The 16,077-nt window shown below is 38.7% G+C and overlaps 1 protein-coding gene across 2 annotated transcripts in view; it reads right to left on the bottom strand.

Annotated features, from left to right (window-relative positions):
* Positions 1-1,008: 1,008 nt before the first annotated feature.
* Positions 1,009-16,077, bottom strand: part of LOC144668011 (breast cancer type 1 susceptibility protein homolog) — a 65,763-nt gene continuing 50,694 nt past the window's right edge. For both annotated transcript variants that reach the window (XM_078529719.1, XM_078529720.1), the window contains exons 19-23: positions 14,329-14,412; positions 12,848-12,905; positions 4,333-4,406; positions 2,917-2,977; positions 1,009-2,139 (exon numbers count right to left, since the gene is read on the bottom strand). In XM_078529719.1, coding sequence (XP_078385845.1) covers positions 2,027-2,139; positions 2,917-2,977; positions 4,333-4,406; positions 12,848-12,905; positions 14,329-14,412 — 390 coding nt within the window. In that variant the 3' untranslated portion in view covers positions 1,009-2,026. The remainder of the gene's footprint in view (positions 2,140-2,916; positions 2,978-4,332; positions 4,407-12,847; positions 12,906-14,328; positions 14,413-16,077) is intronic.

Raw genomic sequence — 16,077 nt, 5'->3', positions numbered from 1 at the left:
CTCTCCTTCATCCCCACCCCCTTTCCGATCCCCCTTTTTTTCCAATGATTTATATATATTTTTCTTTTCCCACTTATTTCCATTATTTTTAAATGTATTTCTATCCATTGTTTTATCTCTACCCTTTAGCCTATTTCGATCCCTTCCCCCCACCCCACCCCCACTAGGGCTATCTGTACCTTGCTCGTCCTGCTTTCTACCCTTAATGTCACCTATTAGCACATTTCTTAGCTAATATCACCACCGTCAACACCTCTTTGTCCTTTTGTCTATGACATCTTTTGGCAATCTCCACCTATCACTGGCACTCTATCCAGCTCTACCTGTCCCACCCCCACTTAAACCAGCTTATATTTCACCTCTCTTCTATTTTTCCTTAGTTCTGTTGAAGAGTCATACGGACTTGAAACATTAACTGTATTCCTCTCTGCAGATGCTGTCAGACCTGCTGAGTTTTTCCAGGTATTTTTATTTTTGTTTTGGTTCAAATCTCTGTTGTAGTACCAGAGTTCCCAAATTCAGTCACATTGTCAGGAGATGGTGCTTGTTCCACATCAGTCTATAGTATCCTACATAAAGTGGATAGAAAAACACTCCAAATTAGTTGTCATTTGTATCTATGGGCAGTACAGGAATCAGGGTGAACAAGCAAGAAATTTAAGAAAAAAGTTATATTAAGTTTTCAATCATTGAAACATTCCGTAAAATTTATCAACTTTTCAGTTAATATTTTCAGAACTGTGATATTTGAGCAAAAAAATTGGAGTGTTTTTGCTGATAAACTGAGATTGCACAGGTTAAAAAACAAAACTACTGCCTTCATCAGATGAAGACCAACAATTCTTTTCTGGTTAAAGACGATCTCTAGTTTATTGAGTGAGCACCTTTCCTTCCTTCTCCTACACGCCCAAAAAATAACTCTGAATGCACAAAGGAACAATATCTGCAGATTTGTCTAAGTGAAAAATTCTGTGGCTACAGTACAGATCACAGACACCTGCAAAGTTTAAGTGAAAGAAAGACTTGCATTTATATAGTGCCTTTCACAACCTCAGGAGACTCCAAAGCACTTTTCAGTGCTTCTGAAGAATAGTCATTGTAATGTAAGAAAGTGGCAGTCAACATGCTCCCACAACAGCAAGTGATAATGACCAGATAATTTATTTGAGGGTTAAATATTGGCCAGGATTCTGGGGATAACTCCCCTGTTCTTTTTTAAAGCAGTGCCACGGAGTCTTTTACATCCACCCAAGAACAGAAGAGGCTTTGGCTCAATCTTTCATTCAAAAGATGGCAATTCCAACAGTGCAGCACCCCCTCAGCACTGCACTAGTGGCAGCCTAGATTTTTGTCCCTGGAATCACACTTGAACTCTCAACCTCTGATTCAGGTGAGTGTGGTACCAAGCGAGCCACGGCTGATGTAGTATGGCAAAAGCTATAGAGATTAACCTATATGTGTGTTTAAATGTAAAGGCTAAAAATAATTTTCATCCACAATAGTCAGCAAAACAAGTAGTAATGTAGAAAGCTATTTTGCATAAGCAACTGAAAAATGCCAGTGTAATAACCATAGACTGTGTACGTTAGAATATTTCTTGTGCTGGCGAGGCCAGTAAATTGCTTTGCCACCACCTTCAATATACAGTATTTTCTATTACTGCTCTGAATTTTATCACAAGTATGCTGTGCACCAGTTAGTGAGAGGGTGAAGATCTACACCTACCATTTAACGTTGTTTTGATTGTATAAAAAAAGTTATTAGGCCCAACATTTAATAATAGAGTAAGGTGTTAACGCTGAGCATTTGAAAGAAACGGCATCAGACTACCGCTGAAAACAGCAGACACGGCTAATAACAAAATAAATTTCAACGAGTTAATTAACATACAGTTTCTCTGCTCCTGCTTTTATGATTAGAATTTTGCTCAGCCTTTTAATAAGGTGAAGCCGATTCACAGCTTTCTGTTATTTACATTCTATTTAACTAACGAATTACATCTTCAGAATGTCCAGTTTGTGCTGTTTCAATGTGGAAGGCAGACCAGGTAAGCTTCCAGTTGCTGGTTCTGATAGCAAGCAACGCTGTCCAAAATCCATTCTCTGGTAACTACAATGTTGTTGTATTGTCTCTGGATGGCTGTAACAATATAGCAACATGACAAAATTAATGCTAAAAACATGTAATGGGTTTTGACATAAACCTTCAATCATTTAAAAAGAATCTTTATGAACATTAATAATCTTTCTCAGTTAGAGCATAGTAAACATCAGCAATGTCAATCTTTAGTCGACCTGGAACACACACACAAACTGTTCAGAAACAAGTCAGCCCCGGCCCAGATCATGAAACTAACCTCCAAGAAAGTCTGGATGCCAAGGACTGTAGAGACTAATTCAGCTCAGTCTGTTGGAGTCCATTGCTCCAGCACGTGCCTGAGACCAGCCAAAACTAGGGTTTTTGGGGAAAAAAAATTCTACAATAGGTACCTAGTTATCCTCAAGATTCCTCACTAGGTTGGAAAGGTTGTGGAGATGAGCACAGTGCAAATAGTTTTTAAATTGAGCCTGTACTTTTAGAACATTAATTTCTCTTCCAATCTTCCCACGATGTTTTCACCTTTTTTTTTAAGTGCAAAGCACAAGCAGACTTCTTAGGCTTACAAGTAGGTCACTAAACCTGGAAATGTCTCAAACACATGTATTATATCTATTATTCAGCTACTACAGAGAAGTTAGAGTTCAGCATGTTTTTCCAGTTTTCACAAATCATTACAGGGATTGATCTGTTCTAAATAACAGGATATTTATGAAATGTAAAATTTAATGGCTGCAAAACACACAGCTGCTAGCTTACCATACTTCAATAAAAGCATATCCTATGCAGTAACGATACAGATTTAACTCTTAAACCCACCTCCGTAGTCAGTATTTGCTGGATTAGCATCAGGCTGCACAACCACCACTGCAGGACAATTCTGGCAGAACAAAAGTATATATGGGGGAGAAACAATTAATAAAAATTACAAAAGGCATTGCCAAAAACATCCTCATTCTTTGAATAAGTGTTTTACATAAGAACTAATGCCTTCCACTTATTTTAAGTTCTGTATCAAGAGAAAGAAAACACTGGTCAAGAAATACAGTAATAACTTTTCTAGAGTGCAAGACTTTTAGCATTCACTATTTCATTGTATCAATATTTTCTTTTCATATTTTGTGCCTTTCAAGATTTTAATAGCATTTTCAAATTAGATTATTCTGCTGGTCACGGTAAAACACAGAATCACACCCAATTTGCATACAGTGAGATTTTGTTCTGAACAGAATAATTAGAATCCAAGGACTGAATTTGTCATTTTTTAAATAAGTGACCAAACCAAAACACTTGTCTAAATGCTACACAAATATATAAATCTATTATAATTTTTATTTCACAGATAATGAGGTCCTGATTTTTGAAGGCTGTAGATTTTTACATAAATATGCAGTCACACTTTATTCAGGGAATGATCATGCTGGCTTTGGCTGAATGCAAGGGAACATCATATTATAGAATGTATAAGACTGTGGAGACAATGTGGTTTACATGAAGAGTCACCTATCATCACAAACAGCCTCACATCTATCTGTTCATTCATCCAATGTAAAATCAAGTCTTCTTTCACTTTTCTAGAAAATGCACAGGCAATCAAACTGTACATAAAAATTAATAATGTTTTTAAAAATAACGGCAGATGTTGAGAATTTCTACCCATCCAACACCGTGTCCCCATTCTTGCTTTTTGGGGAGGGGTGGGGGGGGGCAAGGAAATGCCAAAAACTGGTGTACAAGTTATGGGAATAATAGTCCAGCTGCTTAAAGGGGAAACGTAACTTTCTAATTTGTCCCATAACCTTGAATGTTCTAGTGGACGATACCATAAATGCAAAGGTTTCTCAGGTTAACCATTTCATCAATACAAAAAAAAAGAGTGCTAGGAATCGAAGATATTTTGGAGAAGGATGCAGAGATCAAGGTTGAGTAGTATACTGAAGTTCTGCATTCTTAGGTTTAGCCCGATATGCTACGTCAGGAAGGTTGAGTATGGAAAGCTTCACATATAGCTGGAGGAGATTTCAGTTCATCCAGATAGGCAGTTGGAGAAAGTGCCAATGGCCTTGGGGAACGTAAAAGCCGCATAGCTTAACTACTCAATTTACTCCCTAAATCATTAGGCAGACAATGTACTATTTAATAACACAGGATTTCAATTTCTCTCCATTAAGACGCAAATCCAATTTACTCATTTTAATGGTTCTATGACCTTTAGGCATATTATCTTGTACTTACAGGGCTGTAGGTGAATAAGTAAGGTTCCTTAATTATGGAAGCACCGCAGAGTTCTATCATCCACTCTAGCTGATCTGCAAGAGAGAGCAATATTCATTTATGACATGTTTTATACCTACATTTAACAGTGATGGCAAGACTAGAATTTTTCTTTAAAACTTCCAGAACAATTCAAAATTAATTTGTTCAGCTTCAATTCCCAACCTCAGTTGCATAGGAAACAAAACAATTGAGGAACAAAAATTATGCATAGAGTGTGTGACCTTATGCAGGCATTGTACAATGCCATTAATCCTCATCCCCATGAAATGTAACCATCTATGGTCCACATAAGAATAGAGTAATTATAGTCCAGTTTTCCACTGTGCTCTTCTAAAGTATGATATTGAAAGCTTCTTGGTGGAGTGCCTAGAACTACAAGCACTCACTATTTCCGAAGCAAAGCTTTACCCATTGGACTGTATACCCAGAAACCGTGCATGTGCTGCTCCCATTTTTCCTGTCCACTAATTTTAATGGCTGAAAAAGAAAAATCAGGGGCCAAGCACCGATGACTTCCCAATAGTCATCGAACCCAGGACAGCTGTATACTGTTAACATAAAAACAGAAAATTACCCTCTATTTGCATGGAATGCTGGCCATCTTAATGCAGCAATCACAGTTTTATTTTTAAAAGTGGAGGAAGTTTTTATAACATAAATACACATACATATACATACACACACACAGGCTGGAGTATAATTTCTATAATACAAAAAATTACAGTGCTAAAGAAAATCCTTCACAGCATTACACGAGCTAATGCTACCTCTTTAAATTATCTAACCTCATTTCCTATATCTTTTAAAATTCTTCCTTTTCAAATACTTATTGACTTCCTTTTAAACAATCTTTAATTGTTCAATAGCCACATGTAATTTTCTAATACTCTGCTTTGTGAAATTCTGTCTCTTTTAATTTTCACCTTCATTTTTTAAGTGATACTTCTGAATCTGTGCCTATTGTTATTAGTTTGCCAATCAATGGAAATGAAGCTTTCGCTTTTTTAAAAAAAATCTCCATTAGGTCCCCTTTTAACTTTCTCTGTTTAAATAAAAACATTCCTTTTTCCAAAAAATAAGCTATAACCCCTTACTCTTATTATAACTCTAGTGAACCTTTATTATACTTGTTTCATGGTTCAAATTTACTGCCTAGAATGGAACTGCGAATTTTATTACAATAACTTTTGAAGTTTTTTTTAAAAACTCAGTCATCAGATGTGGGCATCACTGGCCTGGCCAGCATTTATCGCCCATCCCTAATTGCCTTTGAGAAGGTGATGATAAGCTGCCTTCTTGAACAGCTGCAGTCCATGTTGTGTAGTTACACCCACAGTGCTGTTAGGGAGTTCCAGAATTTTGACCCAGCGACAGTGAAGAAACAGAGGTATAGTTCTAAGTCAGGATGGTGTGAGACTTGGAGGGGAGCTTGCAGGTGCTGGTGTTCCCATGCATCTGCTGCCCTTGTCCTTCTAGGTGGCAGAGGTCACGGGTTTGGAAGGTGCTGTCGAGAGAGCCTTGCTGAGTTGCTGCATTGCATCTTGTGGATGATACACACTGTTGCCACTGTGTGTCAGTGGTGGAGGGGGTGAATGTTGAAGGTGGCAGATGGGTGCCAATCAAGCAGGCTGCTTTGTCCTAGATGGTGTAGAGCTTCTTGAGTGTTGTTCGAGTTGCACTCATCCAGGCAAGTGGAGAGAATTCCATCACACTTCTGACTTGTGCCTTGTAACTGGTGGACAGGCTTTGGGGAATCAGGAGATGAGTTACTCACTGCAGAATTCCCAGCCTCTGATTTGCTCTTGTAGCCATAGTATTTATATGGCTAGTCCAGTTCATTTCTGGTCAATGGTAACCCCCAAGATGTTGATAGTAGGGGATTCAGGGATGGTAATGCCATTGAATGTCAAGGGGAGAATGTTATATTCCCTCTTGTTGGAGATGGTAGTTGACTGGCTCTTGTTTGGTGCTAATGTTACTTACCACTTATCAGCCCAAGCCTGAATGTCATCCAGGTCTTGCTGCACATGGACATGGACTGCTTCAGCATCTGAGGAGTCATAAACGGTGATGAACATCACGCAATCAGCAAACATCCCCATTTCTGATCTTATGACGGAAGTCTGATGAAACATTACTCATCCAAGGTCCACAGAGCCTCTTTTCCTTGCCCAGAATTGTAACAGGCAGTCAAAAGGGGAAGCTGAAGTCCACCAGCTCAAATAATTTTGAAACATTCCAACGATAGTTTTTAAACACCCAAGATCGGAAGAGTTTCTTTCTCAATAGAAATGAAGGGGATGGAGGATGAGAGGTCAGCCAGGAGAGCAATGGAGTAGTCAAATCTGGAGATAACAGAAGTCATGGATGAGGGTTTCAGTAGCAGATAAGCTAAGATAGGGGCAGACGTGATAATGTTATGATTGTCAATGTAAGTGGTACTTTTGTTAGGTTACGCAGATCAGATGATGCTCAGTTTAAGGTTGAATAGACATCAAGTGTGAAAACAAAATGGTTCAACCTGTAAGAAAGGTGGGGAGGGGGGTGCGAAATAGAAATCAATAGCAAGCATATGTGGAGGAGGTCAAAGACAATGCGTTCCGTTTTAATGTTTAGTTTGAGGAAACTGCGGTTCATCCAAGACTAGATTATGACTGACAAGTCTGACTCTGTGATAGTGGAGGTGAAGAGGTACCTGTAGTTGTGATTATAATTGTGGAAGTGATCCCCAGGTCTGTGGATGATATCCATAAGCATGTATAGGAGAGGGAAAAGATAGATTTTTAGGGGTCTTCAAATGCAACATAGCATAATTTTGTCAGGATTTGCTAGCAGCCCAGAGTATACTAAAAGAGTCAAGCAATCATAATCCTGTTTATTTGCTGTTCAACAAAAGCACCAGAGTCTTTCTCCAAACTTGTTTAGAAACAGAATCATATGCAAGGAAATAAAAAAACTTAATAAAGCTAAAAAAAGGGCAATCAATACATGACTGCTAAAATGGTGTTAAAAATAAAATAGGTGGACATAGACACATTATACCTGAGATTTCATGGATGCTATCTGTAGCTAACTGGAGAAAGCAAGTTAAATTTATCATAACATCCTGAAGCTTGTTATATCCTAATGAACCATTATTAATACTGTTTTCACTCTTTCAAGTGTTTGAGGACACACCCAAGAAGCCTCAGATTACCAATCACTTGTGTGTGGTCTCCACACAACAGTAGTTTATTTTCTTTTGTAAAGAGTGTTTAAGGCATGTGGGAACAAGACCTGAATACCCAGGAGATTCCTGCCTGTGGCACAGCATGCTTTTGAAGTTTCAATGGGAATAAGCAAAATGACCCATGACCTCCAATAGAGGTGGCACAGTTGTAGCTGCACCCCAGCCATCAAACAACAAAGAGCTCAAATAGTCCAAAGCCCATCGCGCAAGGTTAAACATGCACTTAACCAGTGAGCATGTAGCATAGTGCACTCTGAAATTCCCATTGTGCACAAGTAGGATTGAGGACATTTGAAAAGCAGTGAAAGTGATGCACAAGAAAGGAGGAGGTCTTCTTGGGGTCACTTGCTGTAAATCATCTTTGGACATGGTATATTTTACCGAAATATTTGCAAGGTCAATATCGTCTTAGAGATAGAGAGAACACATAAAATCATTAGGCTAAGCAAATAAAGACATTAAACTTCTGTTTTCTTTACAAATAATATTTTTTTAAAAACTAAGAAGAATGGCATAAGATTGATAAGGAACACTCAGAGAGGCATCACTTATGCAATCCCTTCTACCTTGACAGGACAATGTTTTCATTTTGTAAATAACGCTGCTAAAGGAACCCTAAATATAGCAAGCAGACAATTTAAGAACCTTAGTTAACGTTGAGTCTGTATGACCCTTCTTCAGAGCTCTGAAGGGTCATACAGACTTGAAACATTAACTCTGTTTCTCTCTCCACAGATGTTGTCGGACCTGCTGAGTTTTCCCAACATTTTCTGTTTTTATTTAGATTTCCAGCATCTGCACTATTATGCTTTTAATTTAAGAATCTTGCAGTTGATGATTGAGAAAGATCCTTGGCATTAATGAAAATATTGGTCAAGCATTTCATTGATAATTTAATAACTCTTAATGGCTTAAGAGCCTAATTCTAACAAAGAAATTCGTAATCTGATAATAGAAATACACCAAATTTCCTGGTAATCAACTGCAAATTACCATTTGTGATAACAAGGTCACAACCATTAACTCCGCTGTGTGCAGCATCAACATGGAGTACATTAGCAGCTGGTGTTGGAACTGGCAGCCAAGACCAGAACTGCTGAATGAACCTTATTTGCATTATTTCGATGACAAGTACATCCATCATTTACAATCAATGACTTCCACAATTGTTATATCTGCTCAACATTCTCTAGAAACATGAAAATTTAAGATGAACCTACATAGCCGACAGCATAGGACACAAAGATGACACGAGCAACAGAGGGTAGCTACATTTCAGAGAGATAGTATATTCTTGTAATATAGCACAGCTCATATCGCTGAGTTCTTGGTGAGGGGTTGTATAAATGGGAATGTAAGGGAAAAGTCATCATGTAGCTAAGTCGAAGATGGCATGAGTTCATGGTCTAGGAGCAGCTTTCCTCCCTTGTCTTGGTCACGTTTGGCGATGCCCAATTACCAGAAAGCTAAATCAAAATGTTCTATCAAGCCCACCATTTGTGAAGCAAATGTTTAATTTCCAATTGAGATGTTAGTACTGGGGAAGAAAATCCTTTTCCGTATCTGGCACCTAATGACTATCAGATAACTACAATACAGCTTGACAGAATGTAAAGCTCCCAGCACTACCTCCCACTAAGTGGCATAACTACAGCTTCACCCGTCACTATGGACTTCGAGCAAGGGCAATGATTTAGGAGCAGATCCACAGACTTAAAACCCTCCAGGAAATGGATTGCATAATTAGAGTTAAAATCTACTGTTCCATTTCCAAATTTAACATCGGCATCAGATTGTTGAAAAAAATATACAATTATTTATTTTGATTACCTCACAATCAAATCTTTAGCAGTAATTTCCCCTGTTTGCCTCCAAGCTTCTACTGCTATTCAGGTGCTGGTTTTAATTAAAAGGTCTGATAACCCTATCAGGATTTTGAGAACTGGTTGAATTTACTAATGCAGGGGAGGACTTTTTAAAAAAATGATATTTGTTAATTCCTTTCAATGCATATACAGTTTACATGAACTGAAGAGTAAAACAATTGAAAAGACAATGGCAGTTTGGGCAATGTTAGGAGGCATGGGTAAAGATAGATTAAAATGTACCTTCAACATAAAGTGAAATGTGTGCAAAAAGGATCACGCCATATCAAATCACTAGAAATAAACACCTCCATCTTTATCATGGCATGAACCATGAGAGTAAACCCTATTAAACCCTACCCCACTTAGGCAATTAAAAAGGTGACCTTGAAATAACTGGGAGCACCAGATCAGAGATTGACTTCAATGAAGATATTAAGTATTTAATTATTCAAAATGGAAACCACATTTAACATGTGAATATACCTACACAAGTGTCCATCTGTCACTCATGTAATTCACCTTTAATTCAGTGCACCATTTTTATAAAATTATGGATCCCGATGTTAAATCAAGATCCCTTCTATATGTTCAAGTGGAAAGTAGACCATGGCACTACACGAAGAGGAGCAGGAGAGATTTCTCTGTAACTTGATTAACATTTAGTCCTCACCCAACACCGACACTATAATGAACACATTGAACTTAATTGCTGTTTGTGGAATCTTTTGTGTGCAAACCAGTTGTCATGATTGCCTACTTAAGAACAATGCTTAAACAGTAATTCGCGGATTAAACAGCACCACAGGTGTCTAGAATATGTGACAATTTCTTGCTAAATACAGTTTATCTTTTCTTCCCCCTTTAGTTCCACAAGTATACTCATAACTCATAAGCACTGGCATAGACCAGATGGGCTGAATGGCCTGTTTTTGAGCTGTACATTCTATGTCAATAAAAAAAAAACTTGAATGACAAAGACATTGGTGAATGACACAAATTCTTTCATGGTATTCAACATGTTCTTCTGTGACATTTTTTATAGGGCAAGTCCTACATGTACAAGAAAACTTTAGATACAGATTTACAGGTTAGCAAGGATGTTATGGTTGTGTAGCATGGGGGAGAGAATAAATGAGGCAGGCATCACTGCAGAACTTGAGCTGTTTGAAGGAAATGCAGGAATGGCAGCAAATCTTCCGACTTGACTTCAATGAGAATTTTGTTTCACCCCATTTCATTCAGAAAGTACCCTGGAGAAGTAAACTATAGGTCGTATAAGCATTTTTGTTTGGGTCAGCTGTATAACACTAGTGAGTTTATTTTGTACTGACGTTCTAGACTGCTTAAGGGTAATCGTAGTTACCATGGTTACAGATGGCACTTAGTGACGATGAGACCAGATGCACAGCTGTTTTGATTTATTTTTAAAATGCTGGTGGCTTGCAGGAAAGTAGTTTTGGTTATGTAGATGAAATTCTGTATTCAAGGACAGGTGATAAGATTCTCTTCTAGGCTACAATTCTACATTCAAGAAAAAGGGCATCTTATTTTTTCCTTTGCTCCTGGCATTTCTCTTCCCTGCCTCCACCGACCCCCCTCCAAAACCCCCTTCCTCAGATTTTTCTGTAGTAAACACCATTCTCAAGCCAAATAGGTGCTCAGGCAACCTGTTTCCATAACTGTGCCAAAGAGGTTCTGTAAGCAGCTGCTACAAGGGTGGGGGGGAGGGGCAAAAGGGAGGGTAACTCTTCCCTCAATTTTCCCTCCCTCTCAGGAAGCAGCTGGTCTCTGCTTGGTGCCACCACAATAAGTATAGGTAAGGGTCAAGACATACAAAGTGGATATTATAGGCGCTAAACAGCGTTCCAACACTCTGCAACATTACGTAGTAGAGCTGCAGCATGCTGCCCAAGCACAACAGTTTCTCAGTGCCTTTGTCCCTCCTCCCTGAATTTTACCCCAGAGTGGACATGAGGCAAAGGAAGAATTGACTTCAGCTGACAAGTAGACTTTTAACACAAGTCTAACAACATGAATAGTGACCAGTTAGAGAGATGGAGTGAAAAAAACCTGGCACTCATAGAACTATGACCCAACAACCAGCAAATATCTACAAGAAAAGAAAGGGAGAGAAGAAAATTGGCAATTTAAAATCAGTAGTATCTGTTAAAATAGTCACAAGGCTTAAATTAATGATGACAGTTACATCGCATATTTCCTTGAGTTAAGAAGGTTGAGGGGCGATTTAATCAGAGGTATTTAAAATGATGAAGGGATTCAATACTATTGATACAGAGAGACTATTCCCTCTAGTGGGGGAATCTAGAACAGTTAGGATCTTGAAATCTGAGCTGAAGGGATTTAGGGGTGAAAGTATTTGTTTTCAGCATGGAAACCAGGAACACTCTTCCTGCAGTCCACATTAGGTCAAATGAAATTTTCAAGACTGAGTTTGATACATTGTTCTTAGGTTAGGGTAAAAGATATGGAGTAAAAGCAGCTAAATGGATTTGAAATACAGATCATCCATTTTCTAATTGAATGGCTGAACAGGGAATGAATTCCTTACACCTGTGCTTATGTAACTGTTACCAATGAGTTCAGTCCTTTTACACCTTTGTTAGAAGTAGCAAATATTGTAAAATATGCTACAAAACAAAAAACCTCAAAGCTTTCTTGGCATATATAAACAGTTGCACCTTGAGTAAATGTACCATTCGCCACTTGGCCATGAGGAGCCGCAATGCTATAGTCATGGAACCAAAAAGAAAATCCAACGGCCAACCGTATCAGCATATTCAAACACTGATGCCAGACCTCCAAGCTATCCACAACCCACCATATAAGGTTTATTCCCCGTTTATGTATTAGGTACGCTAAACCACAAAAGAAGGGTCGTGAAGACTCGAAACGTTAACTGATTTCTTCTCCACCGATGCTGCCAGACCTGCTGAGTTTTTCCAGGTAATTCTGTTTTTGTCACAAAAGCAGTATATTGTACCAGTAACATATGCATAACCAGGCAATAATAACTGCATCAAAAAAAACAATTTTTATGGAATAATTCCACTTATGGGGAAAAAAAGCTTATAATTCTTGCTGCACTTTTCAAATGTACATTTATAAACTTGAAGAACACCTGCCAGCACCTGAATCCATTAAGCCCTGGTTTATTATACCTATGAATGAAGCACTGATTTAAAGTTAATCTATTCAAAAAAAAACTGCATGAATGTACATTATGTAGTGACTAATTCAAGTGATTTAATTCTTTTCCTTATTAGAAAGTCAGCGTAACCTACCGACACTAAAATCATGCATTAATAGTTTGCCTTAATTACATTTGGAGTTTGACAGGTAACTGAGAAGCTCTTACCTCTACTCATACCAGTAAAAGAACCAAAGCAGCAAATCTCACAATGGCTTAACAGCAGCTGAAAAGCAATGATTTTTAAAAAATATTAGCAAAAACATTAGTGGTAATTTATCAAGTATACCAAATTGCCTCAATATTAAATTATATAACCAACATTGCTTTTAATATATTATATTTCCACAGCACCCCTACTTTTGAAAAATGTCCAAAGCTGCTTTAGATGGGGAAGAAAAGTTGAAATTGGGCAAAAAAAAAAAGGGTGAGATCATTTTTTCTGTAAAATAAAGGCGGAGAGAGATGTGAATAGGGAAAAGGGTTGAATGAGGAAGTCCCAGAGAATGAAGCTGAGGCTTTTGAAGGTTCTATCAATGGCTCACAGGCTTGAGCTAAAAAAAGAAGGGTGGGGAAACAGAGCTGGAGATGGTTCCAGAATTAGGGTAGGAAAGCCTTTGAGAGATTTTAAGATGAGGACAAGAAATTTTAAATGTTACATGTTGGGACAACAGGGACAATAGGTGATCAATGCAGGGATGGTGCAGGCATCTTTTGGACAAGTTAGAGTTTATGGAGAGTGAAGGTTTGATGGTCAACAACAAGGACATTGAAAAAATTGAGACTAGAGGCAACAAAGAAATGGTTGCAGGTCTTTAATATTGAAACGGGGTGGAGGCGGGAAATATTGCAGAGCTGGAAATAAGAGGTCTTGGTGAAGAATGGATATGTAAAACATGTTGATTTTCAAAGCTTGGGTTAAAAAAAAAGGATTTGCTTATCTGGCCAAAGCAGAAAACAACTTGCTTATCCTCCCTATTGACTAATTAGCAAGGAAACAGAAGATTAAATTCTCTGCATTAACAATGGATAAGATAATAAATATATTCCTCCGTACCTCCAGACATTTTTGTTTATATATTATTACAGAGCTTTCTCTAAAGAGACATACTAATAATCTAGCAATTTGTGTGGGTTGCACTTGCCATAAAAAATTGTTATTGACCTACGATATAATTAAAATTTTTTGCAGCATAAAATTCTTCAGATATTTGGTTACTTATTTTATGATCACAAATGTACATGATCTAACTTGCAGTAAATTGTTATTCATTAAGGAGTCTCTAAACAGTTTTAACAACCAGATCCTGACAGTTGTCTTGCTGCTGGCTAAAACCACCATGACTTGCGATCTTTTAAGTTGGTAGCCAAACTACAACTCCCAGCAATATACATTTCACAGCAGTGCAAGTACAACTGATATTAACAATTTATCCTATTTAGCAATTAGCTGATAAATTATTTTATCAAAAGAAATTGAAGTTATCAATTGACAAAAAGCTAGCAGAGAGAACTCAGCTTCAGGACTCTCAATTTTTAAAAACTATATTGAATAGCAAATACGTGCACAAGTTTTGAAAATAACTCGCACCAATGGGGAGGGGGAAGGGAAAGAGCAGCTGCCATTATAACTCAATCTGTGATCTCACTTTTCCATCCACTGTTTTTCTTGCTTTCCTTGGGCCGTTGTGGTTTCTTCCATTGATTACATCACCCTGCACCTCAAACTCATGCTGTAATATTTGAGGACAAAAATATATATTGTTGTAATAGCTTGAAAAATTAGATTTGTTTGACAATACCAAAATGTCTCGCGATGTACAATGCCACACACTTCATATTTTGAAAGGTGTTACATATTCCCAACTGTTCTAACTTGCAGAATGCACAAGAGTAACAAAAAGAAAAAAAAAGGTTAAATTCTGAAATTAACTTCTGGGGTTGCATAATAGATTAGAAAACCACCTCCACACATACCTCTGGAGCTTGGATTAAGTATTTGTCTTCCTTTGGTTTGGTAAGGGGCCCACGCGAAAGACAGTTTGGAAGTACTATAGCAGCAGTATAGGTGGAGCTAATCTAGCCTACATTATACCTGACAATTGAGCGGTGTGGGTTTGAGATGCCTCTTTGCAGCACCTTGATGAGCATAAAATCCACCCATTCAACCTACATAGCATTCTTAAGGATCCTTCTGAAGTAGACTGAGGTAGATGCAACCTATTATGTCTGCAAACTGTAATAATTCACACCCAATCAGAACACCGAACAGAAGTGGAATTTACACACACAGGACAGAGTTTAACGTAGGCAACTGGGGTCATGCCCGCTGGCTGGAGAGCCAGCAAGAGCCCCATGTTGCATTTTTTTGGAAAGGCGTGCTTCATGAAGTGCCAATTAGGCACTTAACTTGGCAACGGCAGGTCTTCCCCAGGATCAAGGACCCCAGGGACAGAAGTCCTGCCCACCAAGAGCTGCTCGCCAGAGGCTGGCAGCTCTTTATTGCTTGGGAGTGCCATTTGGGGAGCAGTGCCTACTGCTGGTAATTCACCCATTCTAGCCTCAAGATTAACAAGGGCCCGGGCCACTGGTGATTAATGACGGGTGGCGTATTGCAGGCTGAGGAGGGGAGGGAGAGATTGCTAGCAAGGGCAGGGAGTTGGGCTCTCAGCAGGCACCCCCATTCCTGATGCCAGGTTCCTCGATCAGCCCCCCCCCCCCACCCCCCCGCCGAGTACCTTTAGACACTACCCCCTCACTCTTTCCTGGAAGCCCGTACGCAACCTGACAGTTTGATTTTCGGGATTCCTGCATGGAGAGTCTCTTAAGTGGGTATTCATTTTCCACTTAAGGGCCTCGATTGGCGGCAGGATGGGAAGGCAGTCTACGAGCCATCCTGCCACAGACTTAATCCAGACAGAGGTAGGAAGTCAACGGGGTCCTGCCATCATCCCACTCGATTAAATGCCCGCCCCCCCACCAAACTCGCCATGGAGGGGGCATTAATTTCCACCTACAGTTATTTTTAATGGTGGTGGGAGAGAATCAGAAACTCATGACCACACAATTATGGATCCGCTTCAATTTTTGGGATTCTTTCCATTGTAATTAGTCCTTCTAATGCAAGCATTTTGTAAGATGGATAGCTTGCACCCTCAACTTGCGGACAAACTAATAAATAAAATTAATAAATGAGTGTTTTATGATCATAAAATTCTATATGAATTAGGTTCAATACATGGGAAATTTACCCGAACTCAGCTGTAAACAGTTCATTTCTTACATGGAAGCGGAAGGGCTGTGGCACAATAGTATTGGGTGTCAACATTGCACTGTCAATGATATCCCACTGTATATGTGATTCAGTTGGTGCAATGCAGATGCCATTGCAGCCAGTA

Source organism: Cetorhinus maximus, chromosome 25 (assembly GCF_964194155.1).
Source record: "Cetorhinus maximus chromosome 25, sCetMax3.hap1.1, whole genome shotgun sequence".
In the NCBI taxonomy this organism is placed as follows: domain Eukaryota; kingdom Metazoa; phylum Chordata; class Chondrichthyes; order Lamniformes; family Cetorhinidae; genus Cetorhinus; species Cetorhinus maximus.
This window is presented reverse-complemented; position numbering and strand designations above follow the sequence as displayed.